This window comes from Odontesthes bonariensis, chromosome 14 (genome assembly GCF_027942865.1).
Source record: "Odontesthes bonariensis isolate fOdoBon6 chromosome 14, fOdoBon6.hap1, whole genome shotgun sequence".
In the NCBI taxonomy this organism is placed as follows: domain Eukaryota; kingdom Metazoa; phylum Chordata; class Actinopteri; order Atheriniformes; family Atherinopsidae; genus Odontesthes; species Odontesthes bonariensis.
The window spans coordinates 3,176,703-3,197,292 of record NC_134519.1 but is presented as its reverse complement, the minus strand read 5'-3'; the positions used below and the strand labels follow the sequence as shown (position 1 = coordinate 3,197,292).

The following is a 20,590-nucleotide window of genomic DNA, read 5'->3' as shown; positions in this document are numbered from 1 at the left end:
GCCCTGTAGGCCAGCACCAGAGTCTGAAACTGGATGCTGCAGCTACAAGGAGCCGGTGTAGAGAGCGGAGAAGGGGAGTGGTGTGGGAGAACTTGGGGAGGTTGAACACCAGACGAGCAGCAGCTTTCTGAACCAGCTCCAGAGGTCTGATGGCAGAAGCCGGGGCACCAGCAAGGAGGGAGTTGCAGTAGTCCAGGCGGGAGATGACCAGAGCCTGGATGAGCTCTGGTCGGTGAGGAAGGGGCGAATCCTCCGGATGTTGTACATTACATTACATTACATTACGGTCATTTTGCAGACGCTTTTAACCAAAGCGACTTACAATAAGTGCGTTTAACATCGGTAGGCAAAAGAACTTCAGGTCACAAGAAATCATAAGTGCATTTCCTTCTAATACCAAACAGCTAAGAGCAAAACTAGTGCTAGAGTAAGTGCGATAACCAACCAGCCTCTCACCAACTGCACACCAGTCACAGCGGGGTGGGGATTCAAACCCTGGTTCGGGTAGGGGGTAATGAAAATATAGAGGGTGCCAGTGGTGGAGGAAACAATAAGTGCGTAAGGAACTAGGACGGCGCAGGTGCTGTCCTAAGAGGGCGGATCAGGGTAGTTTTTCCTGAAGAGGTGGGTTTTCAGCCTGCGGCGAAAGATGGGCAGCGACTCAGCTGTCCTGATATCAGTCGGGAGATCGTTCCACCATCGGGGTGCCAGAACAGAGAAAAGCCGTGACCGTGTCGATCGTGCGCAGGGACCCCTGAGTGACGGGGCAGCCAGGCGCCTAGTGGCCGCAGAGCGAAGTGGTCGGGCGGGGGTGTAGGGCTTGACCATAGCCTGGAGGTATGAAGGAGCTGTTCCTTCCACTGCCCTGTAGGCCAGCACCAGAGTCTTAAACTGGATGCGAGCAGCTACAGGGAGCCAGTGTAGAGAGCGGAGAAGGGGAGTGGTGTGGGAGAACTTTGGGAGGTTGAACACCAGACGAGCAGCAGCTTTCTGAACCAGCTCCAGAGGTCTGATGGCAGCAAGGAGGGAGTTGCAGTAGTCCAGGCGGGAGATGACAAGAGCCTGGATGAGCACCTGTGCTGCCTTGTCGGTGAGGAAGGGGCGAATCCTCCGGATGTTGTAGAGGAGGAATCGGCAGGAACGGGTCACTGATGCGATGTTTGGCGAGAACGACAGTTGGTCGTCCAGGGTCACACCCAGATTCCTCGCAGTCCGAGTTGATGTCACCACACAGTCATCCATGGTGATGGCCAGGTCTCTGAATGGGCAGCCCTTCCCCGGGAGAAACACCAGCTCAGTCTGGTCCAGGTTGAGCTTAAGGTGGTGCATCGACATCCACTCCAAGATGTCTGCCAGGCACGCAGCAATGCCTCCACTGGGGTGTCAGCAGGGGGAAAAGACAGAATCAGCTGGGTGTCGTCTGCATAGCAGTGGTAGGAAAAGTAATGGGAGTGGATGACAAAACCAAGAGATGATGTGTAGAGGGAGAAAAGAAGAGGACCCAAGACCGAACCTTGGGGAACCCCAGTGGTGAGCCTACGTGGCTTCGACACAGACCCTCTCAGTGTGACCTGGTAGGAGCGTCCTGTCAGGTAGGATGAGAACATGGAGAGTGCAGAGCCAGAGACACCCATTCCCTCCAGGGTAGAGAGAAGGATGTGGTGGTTCACTGTGTCAGATGCTGCAGATCAGGTCCAGGGTTAGGGTCCAGGAGAACCAGGACAGAGGAGAGAGAGTTAGCTCCAGCAGTTTGGAGGGACTCAGTTACTGCTGGGAGGGCCGTCTCAGGTGAGGGGCCCACCTTGAACCCGGACTGGTGGGAGTCCAAGAGGTTGTTCTGGTGGAGGTAAGAGGGCAGTTGTTTAAAGACAGCACGTTCAAGGGTTTTGGACAGGAAGCGTTCTTGATCTCTGAAGGGTCCAGAGCTGGTTTCTTTAGAAGAGGAGTGACTCTGGCAGTCTTGAAAGCAGAAGGAAAAGAGCCTGATGTCAAACTGTCCTCTGGGGTACAACACCTGCAAGCTCCATCAACATCTGCAACTCGAATTCAAAGTACGTCTCCACCTGTCATGATGTCTGCCTGCTCCTGGTGTTGCGGCTGCTAACTGTTCTCTGGTAAGCGTAGCTGTTTTCATTGTTTTAGTCGGCTTTAACAGCAGCCACTAATGTAAACTGTGGTCTGATGTCCGGTTTAGCCCGTCCTCTGCTGCATATAGTGTTCTGTTACAGCTAACGGCTTGATCTTTATTTATTGACCTGCTCAGATGGCGGTGCCATAACCTACCAGTTTACAGCAACCTGATGAGCTCTTCTGCTGGCTTTCCACCTGGATGTCACTCGCTGCTGTTTTGCCCACCGGAAGATTCATTTAAGACCAACTTGGGTCTTCCTCTGTTGGCTGGGGCTTTGACCATTTTTAAATCAAATTGACTGAATTATTGTATTTGTTGTGACGCCACTGTTTTATTCAGGCTGTTTTAGTTTATTTCTTCCAGGAACTGAGACTCCGTGTGGTGGCGTGTCTCGTCTTGTGTGTTTATTTTGTTGGAAGCGGTCCAGACTTCTAAATGACTTCTTTTCCCTGCTGCTGGGGTCTTGCTGGCGGCCAGCTCCAAATCACATGGATCACTTCCCATTTTTTGCCTCAGTGCCTGTCAGACATATTGAGAAGTTGAGGCAGAGTCTGTGCCCCTGTTGCAGCTGCTTTCTGTTGCTGCTGCAGAGGCGCTTACATGCACACACAGAGCAGAAGGAAGAACATTTCAGAATAACACCAGGCTGAAAGAAGAGAGCAGAAGGGACACTCATGTTGATCTGAACATTAGAGAAACACATCATGGAGCTGAAATATGATACTGCTTCATCATTTGGGCTGTTCAGCTCAGCTGCCACATTCAGCAGCAGACAGGTTTTTGTATCACTCTCACTCACTGTGTGGAGGAGAAAGGATCTTTGGCTCTGGAACTAAACTGTTTGTAACAGGTAAGAACAAACATTTCTTTTCCTTCAGTTGTTTTATTGTAGAAGTTCAAATGTGTTTAAAGTCAGTTTCTGCTGCTTCAGGCTTTACATGTTAGTTTGTTCATCATTAGCAGAGAATTCATCCTGCAGCCATTGTTCCAGAAGAAAAGCTCAATCATTTCTGAAAACATGTTGAAATCTCACTGAACAGCTAAACTTATTCTTTATTTCTGCAAATATTAGTGATGTTCCAAAGATTTAGGATTTGATGGTCTCAGGGATTCTGTCACATCTGTTGTTCAAAAACAGGATGAGATTCAAACAGAAAAGTGATTTGATATTTACTCAGAATGATCATTTAAACATGTTTCATTTGAAATAAGATGAAGACGATAATTATTCATCATTCAAATATTTAGAAGACATTTTTATCCTGTGAATTAAAGAAGTCTTTTTAAAAATGTTAAATTGAAGTAAAACAGAATAAAAGCTGAAGATGAATTTACAGATCAGACAGTTTATCGTACTTTGAAGTTAAATTCAGATATTCATCATGTTTGAACTGGAGTAAACAGCTGTTAATGAACCTTCAGAGAAAACATTGGTGGACATATAACGGCTCAAACTCACTTGGTCTTCTTTTCCTTTCTGATATAAATCTAAATAGTAAAGCAGAAAATCTGTTTTACAAAGTAGTTGGAGGCGAATATGAAGTCTGACTTAAAGGCCGTATTTGACTTTAACATTAAAGCAGAACGCTCCAGTTAAAGTTCGACATGTTTTCTGTCACATTTGGGATTAAAGTTGCACCTGTTTGTGCAGTTCAGTTGTATTTGTTTAAATCTCAGGAACAACTGAACTTAACTGTTAGTGATGTCACAGATATTTAGTTATTGATCATCTCAGTGATTCTGTTGGGTTGATATTTATTACAGGAGATTTGATGTTAAATATTAGTTTTCTATCTGTGTGCTTCTGTGTTTTAAATCAGTTCCAACTCAAAATAAGTCCATGAAACAGTTACTCGCTCAGATGTTCATCTTTTTCAGACTGAATATTGTTTTGGAAAAGAAGCTAAAAAAGAAGTGAAAATAACTGAATATGAAACCATGTTTGAAGGAGATTTTGAGCATATTTTAGTCAGTAAGTTCAATTCTGACAGACGATATGAGGCAACTTATTAAAGCTCAAACGCTTCTGTTTGTATGTTTAAGACTGATGAACAGAATGGAAAAATCAGAAGAAAAGTTTCATATTAAGAAATAAGTTTGAGAAAAAGAAGAAAAGTATTTGGATGTAAATGTGTAACACATGTCAAACATGTCCTTTAAAATGAAATCATTACATCATCATTAGTGTGGTCAGAGATGTGATGGTTATAAATCTACGGAGACTTTTACACACATGAACTCTTTGTTGTTTTTGTCTTTATTCAGAAAAGTTTCAACTGGCTGAAAAATCCTTCCAAAAATCTGATTTGCTGTTTTCTGGTGATGAGACCAAAGTAAATGTTGGTCAGAAGGACATTTGCCTCCATCCATTTTCTACAGCCGCTCCATCCTATTCAGGGGTGGAGGGGCTGGAGTCTATCCCAGCTGCCACTGGGCCAGAGGTGGGGGCCACCCTGGGTGGGTCCCCAGTTCATCACAGGGCCACACAGATAGATGATATTAAAGGGACAGTTCGCCTCTTTTGCCATGAAGCTGTGTAACATCCCATATCAGCAACATCATTTCTGAACATCTTCTTACCCCCTGCTGCGTCCTGTGAGCAGAGTTCCAGCCTCGTTTTGGTGTTGATGAAGGTAGTCCGGCTAGTTGGCTGGGGTTTAAAAAATAAAGCGTTTTGCTTCTCAAAACAATATGCGTTCAACAGAGTAATACATTTGCATCACAAAATGGTTCTCCAGGAAAAAGTCAGACCTGCTGGGAAGCAGGGGACTGCTCCGTCTGCACTTCGGTCCCATAGATCTTTTATTCCACTTCAGTTCTGATCATAAGTTTTAAATTATTTTCAGAAATTTAACCATTTAAAAACTGGTTTATATATTACAGAAACGGCTCCCATAGACATCCATTATAATGAATACAGCATTAGACTATGGCACACCTGAGCCGTTTCTGTAATCTGCCATTGCAGAAAAACTAAAAATCTGTAAAAACTGATGTTGTAGCTCATCAATGACATATCCCAGACCTAATAATCCCCCATAGAATATTTCACTTTGCATTGCATACATTGAAAATACAGCAGTTTGTGTGTGTGTGTTTTAACAGAAATTGGTGTTTACCTCATATACACTAGTATTTAAAGGGTTAATTTTTTTTAAATAATTGAAAAGAATTGAAAACTTGGTAGTTATGATCAGAACTGAAGTGGAATAAAAGATTTATGAAAAAAAGTGGAAAAATATATTAATATATGATGTTTTTATGTCGTTTTAAAAGGGGACAAAAATGTCCCTTTGGAAGCTGCTGCTGACTGTGTGAATGTGTGTGTGTGCTGCTTGTTGCTGCTGTCCAACTCCAGATGAGCAGGTGGTGAAGCCCGTGGTGAGCGTGTGTCTGATAGCATCCAGAGTCCACCTGGAGGGGAGGAGCTCCCTGCTGTGTCTGGCCTCAGGCATGTTTCCTCCTCTGGTCCGCTTCTCCTGGAAAAGACAGAAGAAGAACGGTGGTCTGGAGGAGCTGCCCCCTGCTGAGGGATGGCAAACAAACTTCCAGCGGTCGGGACGCTCCGCCGCCATCAGAGCGGTTGATAGCGACTCTCTCCACACGTATAAATACAGCTGCTCCGTGGAGCACGAGGGGGGCCGAGTGGAGGCCCAAACACAACAAGGTAACCAAGGCTCGGTGACTGTGTTCAGCAGGGATTCAGCTTCATGTGGAGACGCTGTCAGAGAGAGCAGAGGAGCAGAGGACGGACATTTCTCACTGCAACTCCAAACCTTTTCTCTTTCAGAGGTTCCTGCTACTCCACCACCAACAGCAGCAGCTCCACCACCAACAGCAGCAGCTCCACCACCAACAGCAGCAGCTCCACCACCAACAGCAGCAGCTCCTGCACATCTGCCAGAAGAAACGTCTCCAGCATCTGATCCAGCAGCGAGCTCGGTTCCTCCTCAGCCTGTGAAGCTGTCAGCCTCCTTCCAGTCTGAGCTGAGGGTGAAGCTGCTGTGCCTGCTGTACACGCTGCTGATAGTGAAGAGTCTGGTGTGCTGCTGTGGACTCTCTCTGCTGATGATCCTCAGAAACAAGGGAGCGTCCACCGGCTGCACACATGCTGACTGACTGTTTTCTGCTGGCCTTTTCTCACCATCACATCTCATCCGTTCATCTGGTTCATCACTTTGAGCAGCGTTCACCAACCTTACTCAGGATGTGTGGGAGAAACTAAATGAAGCTGAATTATCAGCTGCCTTGTAGATGTTTCAGCATTTAACAACATTTCTCTCTTTTTAATATTCTGTATGTGCACAGTGTGTTTGCTTCTTCACATTTATTCACTTCAACATTCTCAATAAAGTGGAAAATAAGCTTGTTGTTGTTTGTTTCTCTGCTTGTTTACAGGTTAGGTATGTTGACAGCCTTTTGACTGTGGTGTTAAGTCTCTTCCTCTCATTTCATTTGCTCTCTTTATTCCTCTCTTACCCTGTGAATAAATGAATAAGTGACTGAGCTCCGTTCAGCTGTGTGGGTGGAGGGCTCAGTGGTAAAAAGGTTTCCAGGAAGCAGAGAAAAGACAAACAGCAGAGAGGGGGGTTGATGAGTGTGTGCAGCAGCAGATATGAATCTGTTCTCAGTGGTTATTAGGACAGAAAAAGCTTCTGACAGACACTCAGACTTCCTTTGCTGCAGCTGTGTGGGTTCCTGCTCTGCGGCCTCCACACCGTTAGCTGTGGCTTTTCACCTTAATAACACAATGACAGTTACAGCCATCCACTGAGCTGAGAAAATCATTTATTTATAAAATCATTTGAGACTTTATCCGTCACCATAAATTCATTCAGGGACACTTAAATGTGTTTATTGTGTTTATCTAAAAATGATCATGAAACACTTTATGGATTTTTATTGTATTTGAGAAACTGAGACTAGAATAAGCAACTGGAGAAAGCTATCTCAGTGGGTTCATGAGATGGATAAATCCATTTGTAGCACGCTCCAGTGTGGAATTAATATACCTTAAACCTTTGGAAGATGCAAACATTCCTGTGGGGATGTTTTTCTGGGTCAGGACCAGATGTGGGAAGTCTACACAAAGGAAGAGATGGAAATCTCCTCATTTACAACCACCTTCGGCCTATGAAAGCTTGAAATAACCCTGTTGGAAAAATGACTAACCCGCCTATGGAACCACACTGCCCCCTAGTGGTCTGTATGTCTGTAGTGTGTATCATGTTTATGTTATGTCATGTCTTGTTTAGTTTCATGTGTGGGTCCTGTATGTTTTAGTTTAGTCAAGTCACTCATGTCCAGTCCTGTCATGCACTTCCTGTTTTATTTTGTATTCACATTTTCCCCTCTCGTTTCAGATCCTGACTTCCTCCCTTTGTGTGCTTTCCCTCATTGTGATTGTCAACCCCGCCCCTGATTGGTTCCACCTGTGTCCCCTTACCTCATGTTCAAATAGTCTTTGTCTCCCTTTGTCTGGTTGTCAGTTAGTCTTGTTCTGTCCCTAACCAAGTTAAAGTCAAGCGTTACTGCATTCTAAGTTTGCATTATTTTTGTCATCCTCTTTGGAGCGTCTTTGGCTCTTTATTCTGGAAAATAAATACCTTTTGGATTACCTCACTGAGTCGTGCAATTGAGTCCATCAGAACTGTGTCTCAGGTCGTGACAATTGTTTGATATGTTTACAACAATTATTTGTCCTTTGATGGATACATTTTCTAACTTGTAGAGTCCTGAAAAAGTCTCATTATGCAGTTATGTAGTGTGATCTCTGGCCACAGAACACACATTATTCAATGAATTCCAGTAAAAAGGTGATGATTGGATGACTTTTGTGAATATGTAAGACAGAGCAACAAAACCCAGAAGTTAAACAGTGTAGAAAATAGTTTTAAAACCATGTTAATTCACAAATGTTATTTATATACAAACCATCTTTAAAATGTCTTCAAACAACAAAGTAAAGAGAGAAATGAGAAAGTGTCTTTGTATGGAGGGTCCAAAGGATCCACTTTCCCACGTGTCCCAATACATTTGACTCTGTTCCAAGTCGGGTCAGACTGAAGAAACTTCTTAGAAACAGTAAACAAGGAGGAAATAAAGTCATTTCATCTCTACTGAGTCGTCCACATGAAGAAGAGTGAAATAATCAGCTGGTTGTTCTCCATGAAGATGTGACCTGCACCTCCTGAACTCTGTGTGATTTCACATTTATCTTTCAAGCTGCTGCATGTTGTCTGCACCGACTGTGAAGCAAAAGCAGCCCAACAGCCACATCTGCAGGCTGTTCTCAGTGTTTACAGCCCAATCATTCAGCTGCTTCCATGCATCAGCATAACACAGTAATAACAGCCGTGCTGTTTCTGTTCACAGCTGCTTACAGATGCAACAGATAACACAGCGTGTTACTAAATTCACCACCGAGCTGAATGTGTCTGTGGGAACATGAATGTTTTTTAGTCTTTCTGCATCATGTGACCCTATTTTTTTCATCTGCTGTCAGATTCAAATCCAGACCACAAAGCACACAGCAGCTTGGGCTGAGCTGTCAGTCAGCAGCAGCGGTCTTATCTGTGGGCCCACAGCAGGGGCTGATGGGAGCTCTGAGGAGCTGTCAGAAAGCACGTGGCCCTGCTCTGATCTCACAGCTCGTCCTTGTTTGGCCTCAGCTGCCTCAGAGCGCCACTTCTCCCCAGGTTCACCAGAGGAAACACCGCTGCACAAAATGCTTTTCCTCCCAGCCGCTGCTCTGTGCTGTCTGTGTTCAGGTGAGTGTTTCCAGCCAATCAGGAGCCAGCAAACTCCACCTGGAACAAACACCGTCCCACTGACCTTCGTCTGTCTGTCTGTGTCTCTGCAGCGCTGGTTGCCATGGCAGCAGAGCTGAGTCAGGACCAGTTAACGCTGACCAGGAGAGTTGGTCAAAGTGTCTCCTTCAGCTGTGGACAAACTGACCAGTGTGATGATAATTATGTATACTGGTACCAGAAGAAAGAAACAGAAACATTCAGAGTGATTCTTGGGATTGCTAAAAGTAATGGTGGTGTTTATAAAGGTTTTGGTCATCCTCAGAAAGATGATTTCTCAGCTGTGAATAAACAGAACGGCTGTGAGTTGCAGATACAGAAAGTTAAACTCGATCATTCAGCCACCTACTACTGCAGCTGTGATAAGGTCCCACAGTGAGAAATGATCCCTGCAGCCTGTACAAAAACCTTCAGATGAACAGATGGCAAACAGTGTTTGTGACATGAAGAGAGCAGTAAACCACAGCCCAGGTTCACATATTTCACCTCCATCTCAGACAGAGTCCCAAACACACTGAGCTGAGGGAGCTTCTTCTTCACTGCTGTCTTTATTTATTTCAACTTTCATTCAACTTTTTCTGCTTCTTAAGAGAATTTTTCTGAAGGTTCAAAGATAAAAACTGTGCAGATTTCAAAGCTTTGGAGTGGAAAATGATCCAAATGAAACTTCAATGCAGCATAAATAAAAGCGAGACATTTTAAAGAGGTTTATTTAATCCTGAATGTTTTCATTCACATGTCCAGATAAATATGAATCTGCTGCTTTGAGCTGCTGCTGGAATAAAGTCCGTTCCTCCTGTGAAATGTTAATGAGCTCTTCATGAAAACACTTCCAGCAGCACTTGTTGTTGAACAGCTTCCAGCAGATTTCACCACATCATTTCACTTTATTCCATTCTCAGAGACAGATCTGGGACTGATCTCAGCTCAGGATTTTGTCCTTTAGCAGCAGCTTATCAGGACGCTGATTGTAGCTCTCGTCACAACACACAAACACAGATCGTGGTTCTTACTGGCGTTTATTTGCATCTTCTCCCATTCACGCTGTGAGATGCTGGTGTCGTTCCCAAAAGTGATTGTGCAGATACACAGAACTGCATTATAATGTAGACCTAATTATAGCTTCGAAGGTTTGACGTTTATCACGTAACGACAATATGTGATAAACATGTCTCTGTGCTCGGTATGTCTGATGACTTTGTGTCTTTGGAAATTAGACTGTAATGAATATGATTTAGGCTATTGGTGGGTTTTCAATAAAGATATGAGAACTTTTGCAGCGATCCTCCTGACTGCATTGTTTTTTATCTGATCTGGGCCCGTCATAGTATTTGCTTCCCATGTTTGGATGCATTTTGCAGTTTCCAATCAGTTTTCACCTGCCAGTAACTGATTGAAGGCCGAATGTGTCACGCCCATGGGATTTCTCCCCATGTTTTTAGTTTGGTGATAATCATGTCGTAGTTTTTTAAGTCCATGTTTAGTTTAGTCTTGCCATTGTTTTTCCCCTCACTTCCCATGCTTGTTCATTAGCTTCACTCACTTCACCTGTGTTTTCCCCATCAGCTCATTCACAATCACCCAGTTCCCTATTTAGTTTCCAGTCTTTCTGTCAGTTTGCTGGATCTTTGCTTGTCTTACCTACCTGCCTTCGTTACCACCTTACCTACCCATGTTACCTGTGCTACCCATGTTCATCGGGGTGCCAGAACAGAGAACTAGTTACTGTCATTTTGAATTTTAGCCGAATGAATAAATAGGCAGCAGGTCTGTGGGCTGTCTGTGGTAGTAGCACGATGATGACATCAGTAACACCCACTTTACGACAAAAATTCAAAATTACAGTAACCCGGATTTCTTTAAGTAAGCGACGCACCTCCATGTTATCAGTGCTAGTGTACAGTAATTAATAAATTATAAACAGCATAGTTTGTGCCTGTATAACGTTGCCCATAGGAAACCGTTTCATGGCCGAATATCTCAAGAGAGCAGCCAGACGCCTCTCGAATATCTTCGGAACAGCTCCAAATGACCAACAACAAGCAGGGGTGAGTAGAACATCGTGTTATAATGTGAAATCAAGGGCCCGATGTCAAAAAAACGGTCTTGTCCTTTAAATAAATGTCTAACAATTGAAAATAGTATGAAACTTACGCATTTAGTCAGCAGTTGTTAGCCATGCCGTTTCTTTGCTTTATTGATCGCAGCTGTATTACCATTTCTGGTGATGACACTTTTAAAATCCTCTTACAGCTCCATAAGCATTATTTGTTCAGCTGCCAAGAAAATAACAGTTCTTGTCTTGCTATCCTTTTCTGCCATCTCCGTTTTTCCACCATCCACTCGTCAGGGCTTCTTACGTTCCTTGTGCACTTGCACTTAGCTAGGCTATGTAACCCTCGCTTGGATTAGCCTCACCGAGATGCAGCTAAACTGGCTTCGTGGAACGACTTGAGGCTTAATTGGGAGATGGTGTTAGTTTAAGCGAGGCTTTCCCTCTACAGTCTGGCTTTCTTTAGCTACTTTGGTGGAACACCCCTCTGGTTTCCTGGGACTCTTGGATGGAGTCTGGATTGCTCCTGCCATCACACCTGTTCCTCATCTGCCCTCATCAGGACACCCGAATAATAATATGAGATGATAATGAGAACACTGTCTCATCACATGTGTACGGTCCTCTCTGAAGACATTCCCCTTTGCAAGGTTCCACTGCCTGCTCTGAGACTTGTTTCAGATGATCTTGTCCACCACAAAGCTGTGGAAGGGTATACATCATGTAGGGTCGGCCACGAGCAGCAAACGTCTTTCTGCTCTGAATGATGTGGGTGTTCCATCAGTGAGCAACATTTTGGAGTTCTTCCTGAAAGATGAGCAAAGAGACGTGTTCAAAACCACATATTCTGTATCCAAAAGCATATCCTGATCATACAGTATTTTCTCTCCTTTAAATACACACATACACACCTCACTGCTGTTTAAACAGGTAAAAAGAAGCAGCTGCTTATCCAAGAAGTCACCGGTGAAATGATCTGAGTCCTTCAGTGTTTGAAAAAGGCAGACATCCCAAGTTCCAAAAACGCATTTCAGGGAGATGCTTATCGACCCCCCCCCCCCCGCCTATTTAATTTTGGGGGTCTCTAATTTTGCTTATTTATCAACATATTAAATTGGGGATTTTTTAAAAGGCTCAGACAGGCTGGATATAGATAGTTAGATACTGTAGCTGGCTAGTTAGATATAGGCCTACACAATTTAGTAACTAAATGTGTATTGATACTTTAAATAAGTCTTTGATATGTTTTGCTTTATTTTATAACAGCATTTAACCAACAGAAATAAAATGCAGCCTACCTCCACATGTTTTACAGTCAATAAAGCTGCAGTCTGCAACTCTTTTTCAAGCATAATGCCTGGAACTGTCCGGGGATTCTGAAAGTAGTACATTAAATACCCCAATACAAAAAAAATGAGTTCTCTAGGTCCCCTATATGTCCCGCTAGGTCCCTCCAAAGCCAGCAGGTTTGTTTACAAAATTGCAGACCGGACCGGTAAAAGGGTAACCAATCAGGTTACGAGCTGGGCTCTGCTGCCTGTCAATCACCGATTGTGCACGCGCGATACAAGTTAGGCTCGTCCCCACGCTTATTTATCTGGACTATTGAACTTCATTACGGGCTAGTCTACTTACTGTGTCTTCAATGATCGCAAATGACAGGTGAGTTGATGAATGAGGAGTCGTGTACGTGCACGAGTTCTCATGTGTTTTGAAGGGGCAGGACAGGAAGTTGAATAACTTTTTATTTTTCGGTTAAAAAATAAGCATTTCTTGCATTTTGCGACTACGGAGGTCACCGTTTTCAACTTCAAGCGTTCTGATAGATCATGTAAACTCTTAAAATGCCAAAAATTAGGACTTTACGTATGACAACAACAAATCCTGCAGACTGCAGCTTTAAGTCCGCTGTGGGCAACACTGAAGTCACTGCTGCATACAGTGCACCTCGCCACGCTGTCATCATTCTTCACCTTCTCTAGACATGGATACACTTTAGTATATTCTGCTGTAAAATGAGTCTTATATTTTAGTTTTTTACTCGAGGATTCACCCTCTGCCATTTGGCAGGATGCACAGTTTTGAGTGGTAACTTAGGTGGCTGTCAGAGAGTAAATCGAAGCCCTCCCACACCGAACGTTATTGGCTTATTTTGCTGACTAAACCAATCAGCGCGCCCTCTGACAAGCAGTCGCCCTGAACGCTGGTTGAACAGAGCATCGCTTTGGACACATACGCACAGGTTTCACACCCCTCTCTCTCGTGCCTGCGCAGTCAAAACGTGCATGGTGCACGAGTTATTTTATTGCCTGCACGCTCTCACTCGCATTGAAAAAAATAAAAAAACTCCCTCGCATAGTCTAAAATCCGGGATATTTTACCCGACTCGCGGGCATCCGTGATTAACTATCAGTATCAGGGAGACTCCCGGAACTTCCGGGAGACTTGGGATGTCTGAAAAGGTTGATCCAGTGCACGGTGTTTCCTTAAGGAAGCCCACCTGCTCTCTATACGCTGGCTGTGGGTGCTGGATGCTAACATCAAGCACTTTCTAGCATAGCTGTCATTGTGATCAAGGCTGAAGAATCTTTGAAAGTCTTCCATGGGATTTCTCCCCATGTTTTTAGTTCGGTGTTTTATGTGTTAATCATGTCTTAGTTTTTAAGTCCATGTTTAGTTTTTAGTTTTCCCTCATGCCTTAGTTTTCTAGTCTAAAGCCCAATTCGCACGGGATAAGTATTACCTATGGATCACTGGTAATTCGCAACTACCCCCGCACCTCTGTAATTTTTTGTGGCGCATTCGGACGGGACAAGCAAAAGTCTGTAATTTACTGAAATCACAGACATCATGAGCGGATATTCCGTAATTGTCGTAACTTCCTGTTTTGCCCCGTTGTACCTGGTTGTACACATAGGTTGAACACACAGGTGTGCGTTCAGACGGGACTTAAATTACCACAGGACGTCTGTGTTTCGCCGAAATACAGTAGGTAATTCGCGGCGGAATTATTACCCCACAAATCACGGACATGGCGCATTCGCACAGGACTAAGAACTCAGACATTCTCCGCAATTATTCCGAATTACGGGGGGTCCATAGGTAATACTTATCCCGTGCGAATTGGGCTTAAGTCCAGTATTTAGTTTAGCCATGTTTTCCTCAGTTTCTGTTGCTTTGCCATCACCTTCATTCACTTCACCTGGTTTAGTAGTAGATTTGCATACTCCATGCCCAAAATGATACCATAAAAGGCTGTGCTTCCTCTCTCCTGTGCCAGGAAGTGTTGAGTGTTGAGTCTATAAGAATGGCATCGAGGCTGTACCATTCTCTGTCTCCATGTCTGTATGAATCCTGGATGCAGTCCCCCCTCTTTTCTCACCTTCTGAAATGAAATATCCAGCAATAATTTCAGGATTACTGTTTGTGGAGTATGCATGCATTTGATACAGTTGACCACAATATGTTACTCAAACGACTGGAGAACTGGGCGGGTCTTTCCGGAACTGTACTAAACTGGTTCAAAACATACTTAGAGAACAGGAAGTACTTTGTGTCAATAGGTAACTTTACATCTGAGCACACAAGAGTCACATGTGGAGTTACCCAAGCTTCCATCCTGGGACCTCTTCTGTTTAACATCTACATGCTCCCACTGGCACAGATTATAAAAAACAACAGAATAAACTACCATAGCTATGCAGATGACACGCAGATATATATTACAATGTCACCAGGAGACCGAGGCCCTGTACAGGCTCGTGGTAAATGCATTGAGGAGATTGACTGGATGTGCCACAACTTTCTCCAGCTAAACAAAAACAAAACAAACAAAAAAAGAGGTAATTGTCTTTGGAGCCAAAGAGAAACGATTACAGGTCACCACAGAACTTCAATCTATACACCTAGAAACTACCAACCAGGCCAGAAATCTGGTTGTAGTGATGGACTCGGACCTAAATTTGGAAAAACACATTAAGGCAGTAACAAAGTCAGCCTACTATCACCTTAAGAATATATCAAGGTTAAAGGATCTGATGTGTCAGCAGGACCTGGAAAAACTAGTCCATGCATTCATCTTCAGTCGGCTTGATTACTGTAACAGCATCTTTACAGGTCTACCTAAAAAGTCCGTTAGACACCTGCAGCTTATTCAGAACTCTGCTGCTCGAGTCCTCACTGAGACCAAAGAACTGGACCACATCAGTCCAGCTCTGAGGTCTTTACACCGGCTGCCTGTCCATCAGAGGATAGACTTTAAAGTTCTGATGCTGCTCTATAAAGCTCTGAATGGTCCAGGACCAGAATGCATCAGTGACCTCCTGACCCAGTATGAACCTTCCAGGCCCCTCAGCTCATCTGGATCCGGTCTTCTATCAGTTCCCAGAGTCAGAACCAGACATGGAGGAGCTGCGTTCAGCTTCTATGCTCCACATGTCTGGAACAAACTCCCAGAAAGCCTCAGATCAGCTGAAACACTCAGTGTGTTTAAGTCCAGGCTGAAGACACACCTATTTCCAGCTGCGTTTGAATGAAGCTCAAAACTTAATCACATTTTAACTCCTGATTTTATCTATTGTTCTTATTTCTTTCTTTTTTGTTTAAAATTTAAATTGTGCTTTTTATTTCTACTGTTTCTGTAAAGCACTTTGAATCGCCTTGTTGTTGAATTGTGCTGTACAAATAAACTTGCCTTGCCTTCCATGAAGCCAAATAACCATCCTGGAAAACCCATCCACTGCGCCATTGGCACAGACTCCATACGGCTTGAGTTCATCATAAGAGTCCACGTGCCGAACAAAGCTCGGTCCAGGATTGTGATGTATCCGACGTCTGAGACCATGAGGCCGTCTCTGCTCAACATCTCAGAGATCCAGAATGTTCATTACATTACATTACATTACATTACATTACATTACATTACGGTCATTCTGCAGACGCTTTTATCCAAAGCGACTTACAATAAGTGTGTTCCACATCTGTAGGCAAAAGAACTTCAGGTCACAGAGCATAACTAGTGCTAGAGTAAGTGCAGTAAGTTAGGTACCGAGACAAATGTGAAGACAATTTAGAAACAAATAAGTGCGTAAGGAGCTGGGAGGAAACAGGTGATGTCCTCAGAGGGCGGATCAGGGTAGTGTTTCCTGAAGAGAGGGCAGCGACTCAGCTGTCCTGACATCAGTCGGGAGATCTTAATTCTTAATTATTGCCTGTTTTTAGTACTTAGTCCTGGTAGGAAATGGGCTTCATATGAGAGCACGACAGTGATCTCTGAGTAGAGATCAAAAGGGGGAATTGTGAGACTGTAATACAATGATGTCACAATTTAATGTTCTTTTTATACTTTTATATCTTATACTCTATTTTGAATGCACTTCTATGCTTGCTTCTATTGCTACTTATAAACATATACTCTGTAACAATCATATATTAGGAAACGGAAAAGTGCACTGTGTTCTGAATGTCTGAAGCTCTGGGAAGACGTAACACAAAAGGAAGGGCAAGAGTTGAAAAGTCTGGTGTCTGGAGAGAGTAGACATCAGAAAGAAGAAGTTCGTTAAGGGCAAGGGTGGGAGGGGGGTGAAGACAACGCACACACACATAAGGAGTCAGGCATTAAAGAGGTGAAGACTAAAGATAAGCACACATGGGTGGGGTTACAACGGGATAAGTCTACACCACGAGGGAGCGCGGCTTCAGAACACAGGGCGCTTGGCTTGAGAGCAGACTTTTTCTGTACTGCGTGTTCCCCAAGGATCCTTGGTAATAAATAACTGCAGTTTGTACTCCGTTCTCTCCGTCATTTTATTCTCTCGCACCAACCAACTCGGGGAAGTCAAAATACGACTTCAACAACACCAAGAAGTTCAGGATGGCAGAAGCAGAAGGCTGGAAGCGCACAGGGAAAAATCTCTGAGGTGAAGGGAATCAGTAATCTGCCTTCAAAGACAGCTTGGAAAACTCCAACATCTTAGAAAGACTGAGAGCATGACCCACCATCCCAGCGGTTCCACTGAGCTGCTCCATCACATGGTATCACTGGTCTACTGGCCGACTTCCTCACTGAATAACGCGGTCCAGACTTCTAAAGGACTTCTTTTCCCTGCTGCTGGGGTCTTGCTGGCGGCCAGCTCCAAATCACATGGATCACTTCCCATTTTTTGCCTCAGTGCCTGTCAGACATATTGAGAAGTTGAGGCAGAATCTGTGCCCCTGTTGCAGCTGCTTTCTGTTGCTGCTGCAGAGGCGCTTACATGCACACACAGAGCAGAAGGAAGAACATTTCAGAATAACACCAGGCTGAAAGAAGAGAGCAGAAGAGACGCTCATGTTGATCTGAACATTAGAGAAACACATCATGGAGCTGAAATATGATACTGCTTCATCATTTGGGCTGTTCAGCTCAGCTGCCACATTCAGCAGCAGACAGGTTTTTGTATCACTCTCACTCACTGTGTGGGGGAGGATGGTACTTCATTTTTGGCTCTGGAACTAAACTGTTTGTAACAGGTAAGAACAAACATTTCTTTTCCTTCAGTTGTTTTATTGTAGAAGTTTAAATGTGTTTAAAGTCAGTTTCTGCTGCTTCAGGCTTTACATGTTAGTTTGTTCATCATTAGCAGAGAATTCATCCTGCAGCCATTGTTCCAGAAGAAAAGCTCAATCATTTCTGAAAACATGTTGAAATCCCACTGAACAGCTAAACTTATTCTTTATTTCTGCAAATATTAGTGATGTTCCAAAGATTTAGGATTTGATGGTCTCAGGGATTCTGTCACATCTGTTGTTCAAAAACAGGATGAGATTCAAACAGAAAAGTGATTTGATATTTACTCAGAATGATCATTTAAACATGTTTCATTTGAAATAAGATGAAGACGATAATTATTCATCGTTCAAATATTTAGAAGTCATTTTTATCCTGTGAATTAAAGAAGTCTTTTTAAAATGTTAAATTGAAGTAAAACAGAATAAAAGCTGAAGATGAATTTACAGATCAGACAGTTTATCGTACTTTGAAGTTAAATTCAGATATTCATCATGTTTGAACTGGAGTAAACAGCTGTTAATGAACCTCCAGAGAAAACATTGGTGGACATATAACGGCTCAAACTCACTTGGTCTTCTTTTCCTTTCTGATATAAATCTAAATAGTAAAGGAGAAAATCTGTTTTACAAAGTAGTTGGAGGCGAATATGAAGTCTGACTTAAAGGCCGTATTTGACTTTAACATTAAAGCAGAACGCTCCAGTTAAAGTTCGACATGTTTTCTGTCACATTTGGGATTAAAGTTGCACCTGTTTGTACAGTTCAGTTGTATTTGTTTAAATTTCAGGAACAACTGAACTTAACTGTTAGTGATGTCACAGATATTTAGTTATTGATCATCTCAATGACTAAATTCTGTTTAGTTCTTGGTAATTCTGTAACTACCAAGTTTATCGGTTCTAATAAACTTGGTAGTTACAGAATTCCATATTTTGTAAATACTGGCACCTAAAGGCTTAAAATTTGGGCTAAAAAGTTCAAATTGGCATCTAAAGGGTTAATTTTTTTTTAAAATAATTGAAAACTAGTTATGATCAGAACCGAAGTGGAATAAAAGATTTATGAAAAAAAGTGGAAAAAAATATCAATATATGATGTTTTAGGTCTTTTTAAAAGGGGACAAAAATGTACCTTTTCAGAAATTAAGGAGTTTTTTTTTCTACACAATGAAAAATTGCATTGTATATGATGTGTGTTTGAAATTTGAAAAAAAAAAAAAAAAATGCACAACTGGACCAAATATAATGAGTATCACTATCTACAGTGTGAAATTAGAGAAGAAAGTACACCCCAAGTGGACAAAAATGTCCCCTATCAGGGATTAGGGGTAAAGGGTCTTACGTAATATTTCACTTCAAAGAGCAATAAAAGATGAAAGCAGTCGTGTAATAATGCAGTTTTATTGTAATAAAGCACGTGCACCTGTTCCACATGGTGACATGAGGTGATGAGTGTGTCTGATATGAAGGTGAATACAGTGCATGCAGGGAACTTTGTGCTGTACTGATGAGTAGTTCAGGGATCAGAGTCCATGTAGTTTCCAGGATCAGACTGAATGCAGCGCAGTGCTGGAAGCTGCTGCTGACTGTGTGAATGTGTGTGTGTGCTGCTTGTTGCTGCTGTCCAACTCCAGATGAGCAGGTGGTGAAGCCCGTGGTGAGCGTGTACCCAGCAGCATCCAGAGTCCACCTGGAGGGGAGGAGCTCCCTGCTGTGTCTGGCCTCAGGCATGTTTCCTCCTCTGGTCCGCTTCTCCTGGAAAAGACAGAAGAAGAACGGTGGTCTGGAGGAGCTGCCCCCTGCTGAGGGAGAGCAGCTGGAGCTCAGAGAGTCGGGACGCACCGCCTCCATCAGGATTGTTGATCGTGATCCTCTCCACACGTATAAATACAGCTGCTCCGTGGAGCACGAGGGGGGCCGAGTGGAGGCCCAAACACAACAAGGTAACCAAGGCTCGGTGACTGTGTTCAGCAGGGATTCAGCTTCATGTGGAGACGCTGTCAGAGAGAGCAGAGGAGCAGAGGACGGACATTTCTCACTGCAACTTCAAACCTTTGACTCTTTTTCTGTTTCAGACGTTTCTCCTTGGCTTCTTCAGAGGCTCCAGAAACAAGTGAAGCTGCTGTGCCTGCTGTACACGCTGCTGATAGTGAAGAGTCTGGTGTGCTGCTGTGGACTCTCTCTGCTGATGATCCTCAGAAACAAGGGAGCGTCCACCGGCTGCACACATGCTGACTGACTGTTTTCTGCTGGCCTTTTCTCACCATCACATCTCATCCGTTCATCTGGTTCATCACTTTGATCAGCGTTCACCAACCTTACTCAGGATGTGTGGGAGAAACTAAATGAAGCTGAATTATCAGCTGCCTTGTAGATGTTTCAGCATTTAACAACATTTCTCTCTTTTTAATATTCTGTATGTGCACAGTGTGTTTGCTTCTTCACATTTATTCACTTCAACATTCTCAATAAAGTGGAAAATAAGCTTGTTGTTGTTTGTTTCTCTGCTTGTTTACAGGTTAGGTATGTTGACAGCCTTTTGACTGTGGTGTTAAGTCTCTTCCTCTCATTTCATTTGCTCTCTTTATTCCTTTCTTACCCTGTGAATAAATGAATAAGTGACTGAGCTCCGTTCAGCTGTGTGGGTGGAGGGCTCAGTGGTAAAAAGGTTTCCAGGAAGCAGAGAAAAGACAAACAGCAGAGAGGGGGGCTGATGAGTGTGTGCAGCAGCAGATATGAATCTGTTCTCAGTGGTTATTAGGACAGAAAAACCTGCTGACAGACACTCAGACTTCCTTTGCTGCAGCTGTGTGGGTTCCTGCTCTGCGGCCTCCACACCGTTAGCTGTGGCTTTTCACCTTAATAACACAATGACAGTTACAGCCATCCACTGAGCTGAGAAAATCATTTATTTATAAAATCATTTGAGACTTTATCCGTCACCATAAATTCATTCAGGGACACTTAAATGTGTTTATTGCGTTTATCTAAAAATGATCATGAAACACTTTATGGATTTTTATTGTATTTGAGAAACTGAGACTAGAAT

At 43.4% G+C, this 20,590-nt stretch overlaps 2 protein-coding genes across 4 annotated transcripts; both read left to right on the top strand.

Annotated features, from left to right (window-relative positions):
* The first annotated feature begins 1,929 nt into the window (after positions 1-1,929).
* LOC142398561 (immunoglobulin lambda-1 light chain-like) lies at positions 1,930-6,496 on the top strand. 3 transcript variants are annotated; one of them, XM_075482607.1, is made up of 4 exons: positions 1,930-2,114; positions 2,495-2,981; positions 5,490-5,798; positions 5,922-6,496. In XM_075482607.1, exons 2-4 carry the CDS (start codon positions 2,849-2,851, stop codon positions 6,248-6,250), a joined length of 771 nt encoding a protein of 256 aa, XP_075338722.1. In that variant the 5' UTR covers positions 1,930-2,114; positions 2,495-2,848; the 3' UTR covers positions 6,251-6,496. The 3 variants fall into 3 exon arrangements, with proteins under 3 accessions (XP_075338722.1, XP_075338721.1, XP_075338723.1); XM_075482606.1 differs by having other exon boundaries at positions 2,264-2,981; XM_075482608.1 differs by having other exon boundaries at positions 1,932-2,981; positions 5,490-5,818; positions 6,095-6,496.
* A 2,179-nt stretch (positions 6,497-8,675) lies between these two features.
* LOC142398575 (immunoglobulin lambda-1 light chain-like) lies at positions 8,676-20,026 on the top strand. The gene is made up of 5 exons (XM_075482626.1): positions 8,676-8,901; positions 8,994-9,307; positions 13,040-13,047; positions 17,451-17,503; positions 19,176-20,026. Exons 1-5 carry the CDS (start codon positions 8,859-8,861, stop codon positions 19,778-19,780), a joined length of 1,023 nt encoding a protein of 340 aa, XP_075338741.1. The 5' UTR covers positions 8,676-8,858; the 3' UTR covers positions 19,781-20,026.
* The last annotated feature ends 564 nt before the right edge of the window (positions 20,027-20,590 follow it).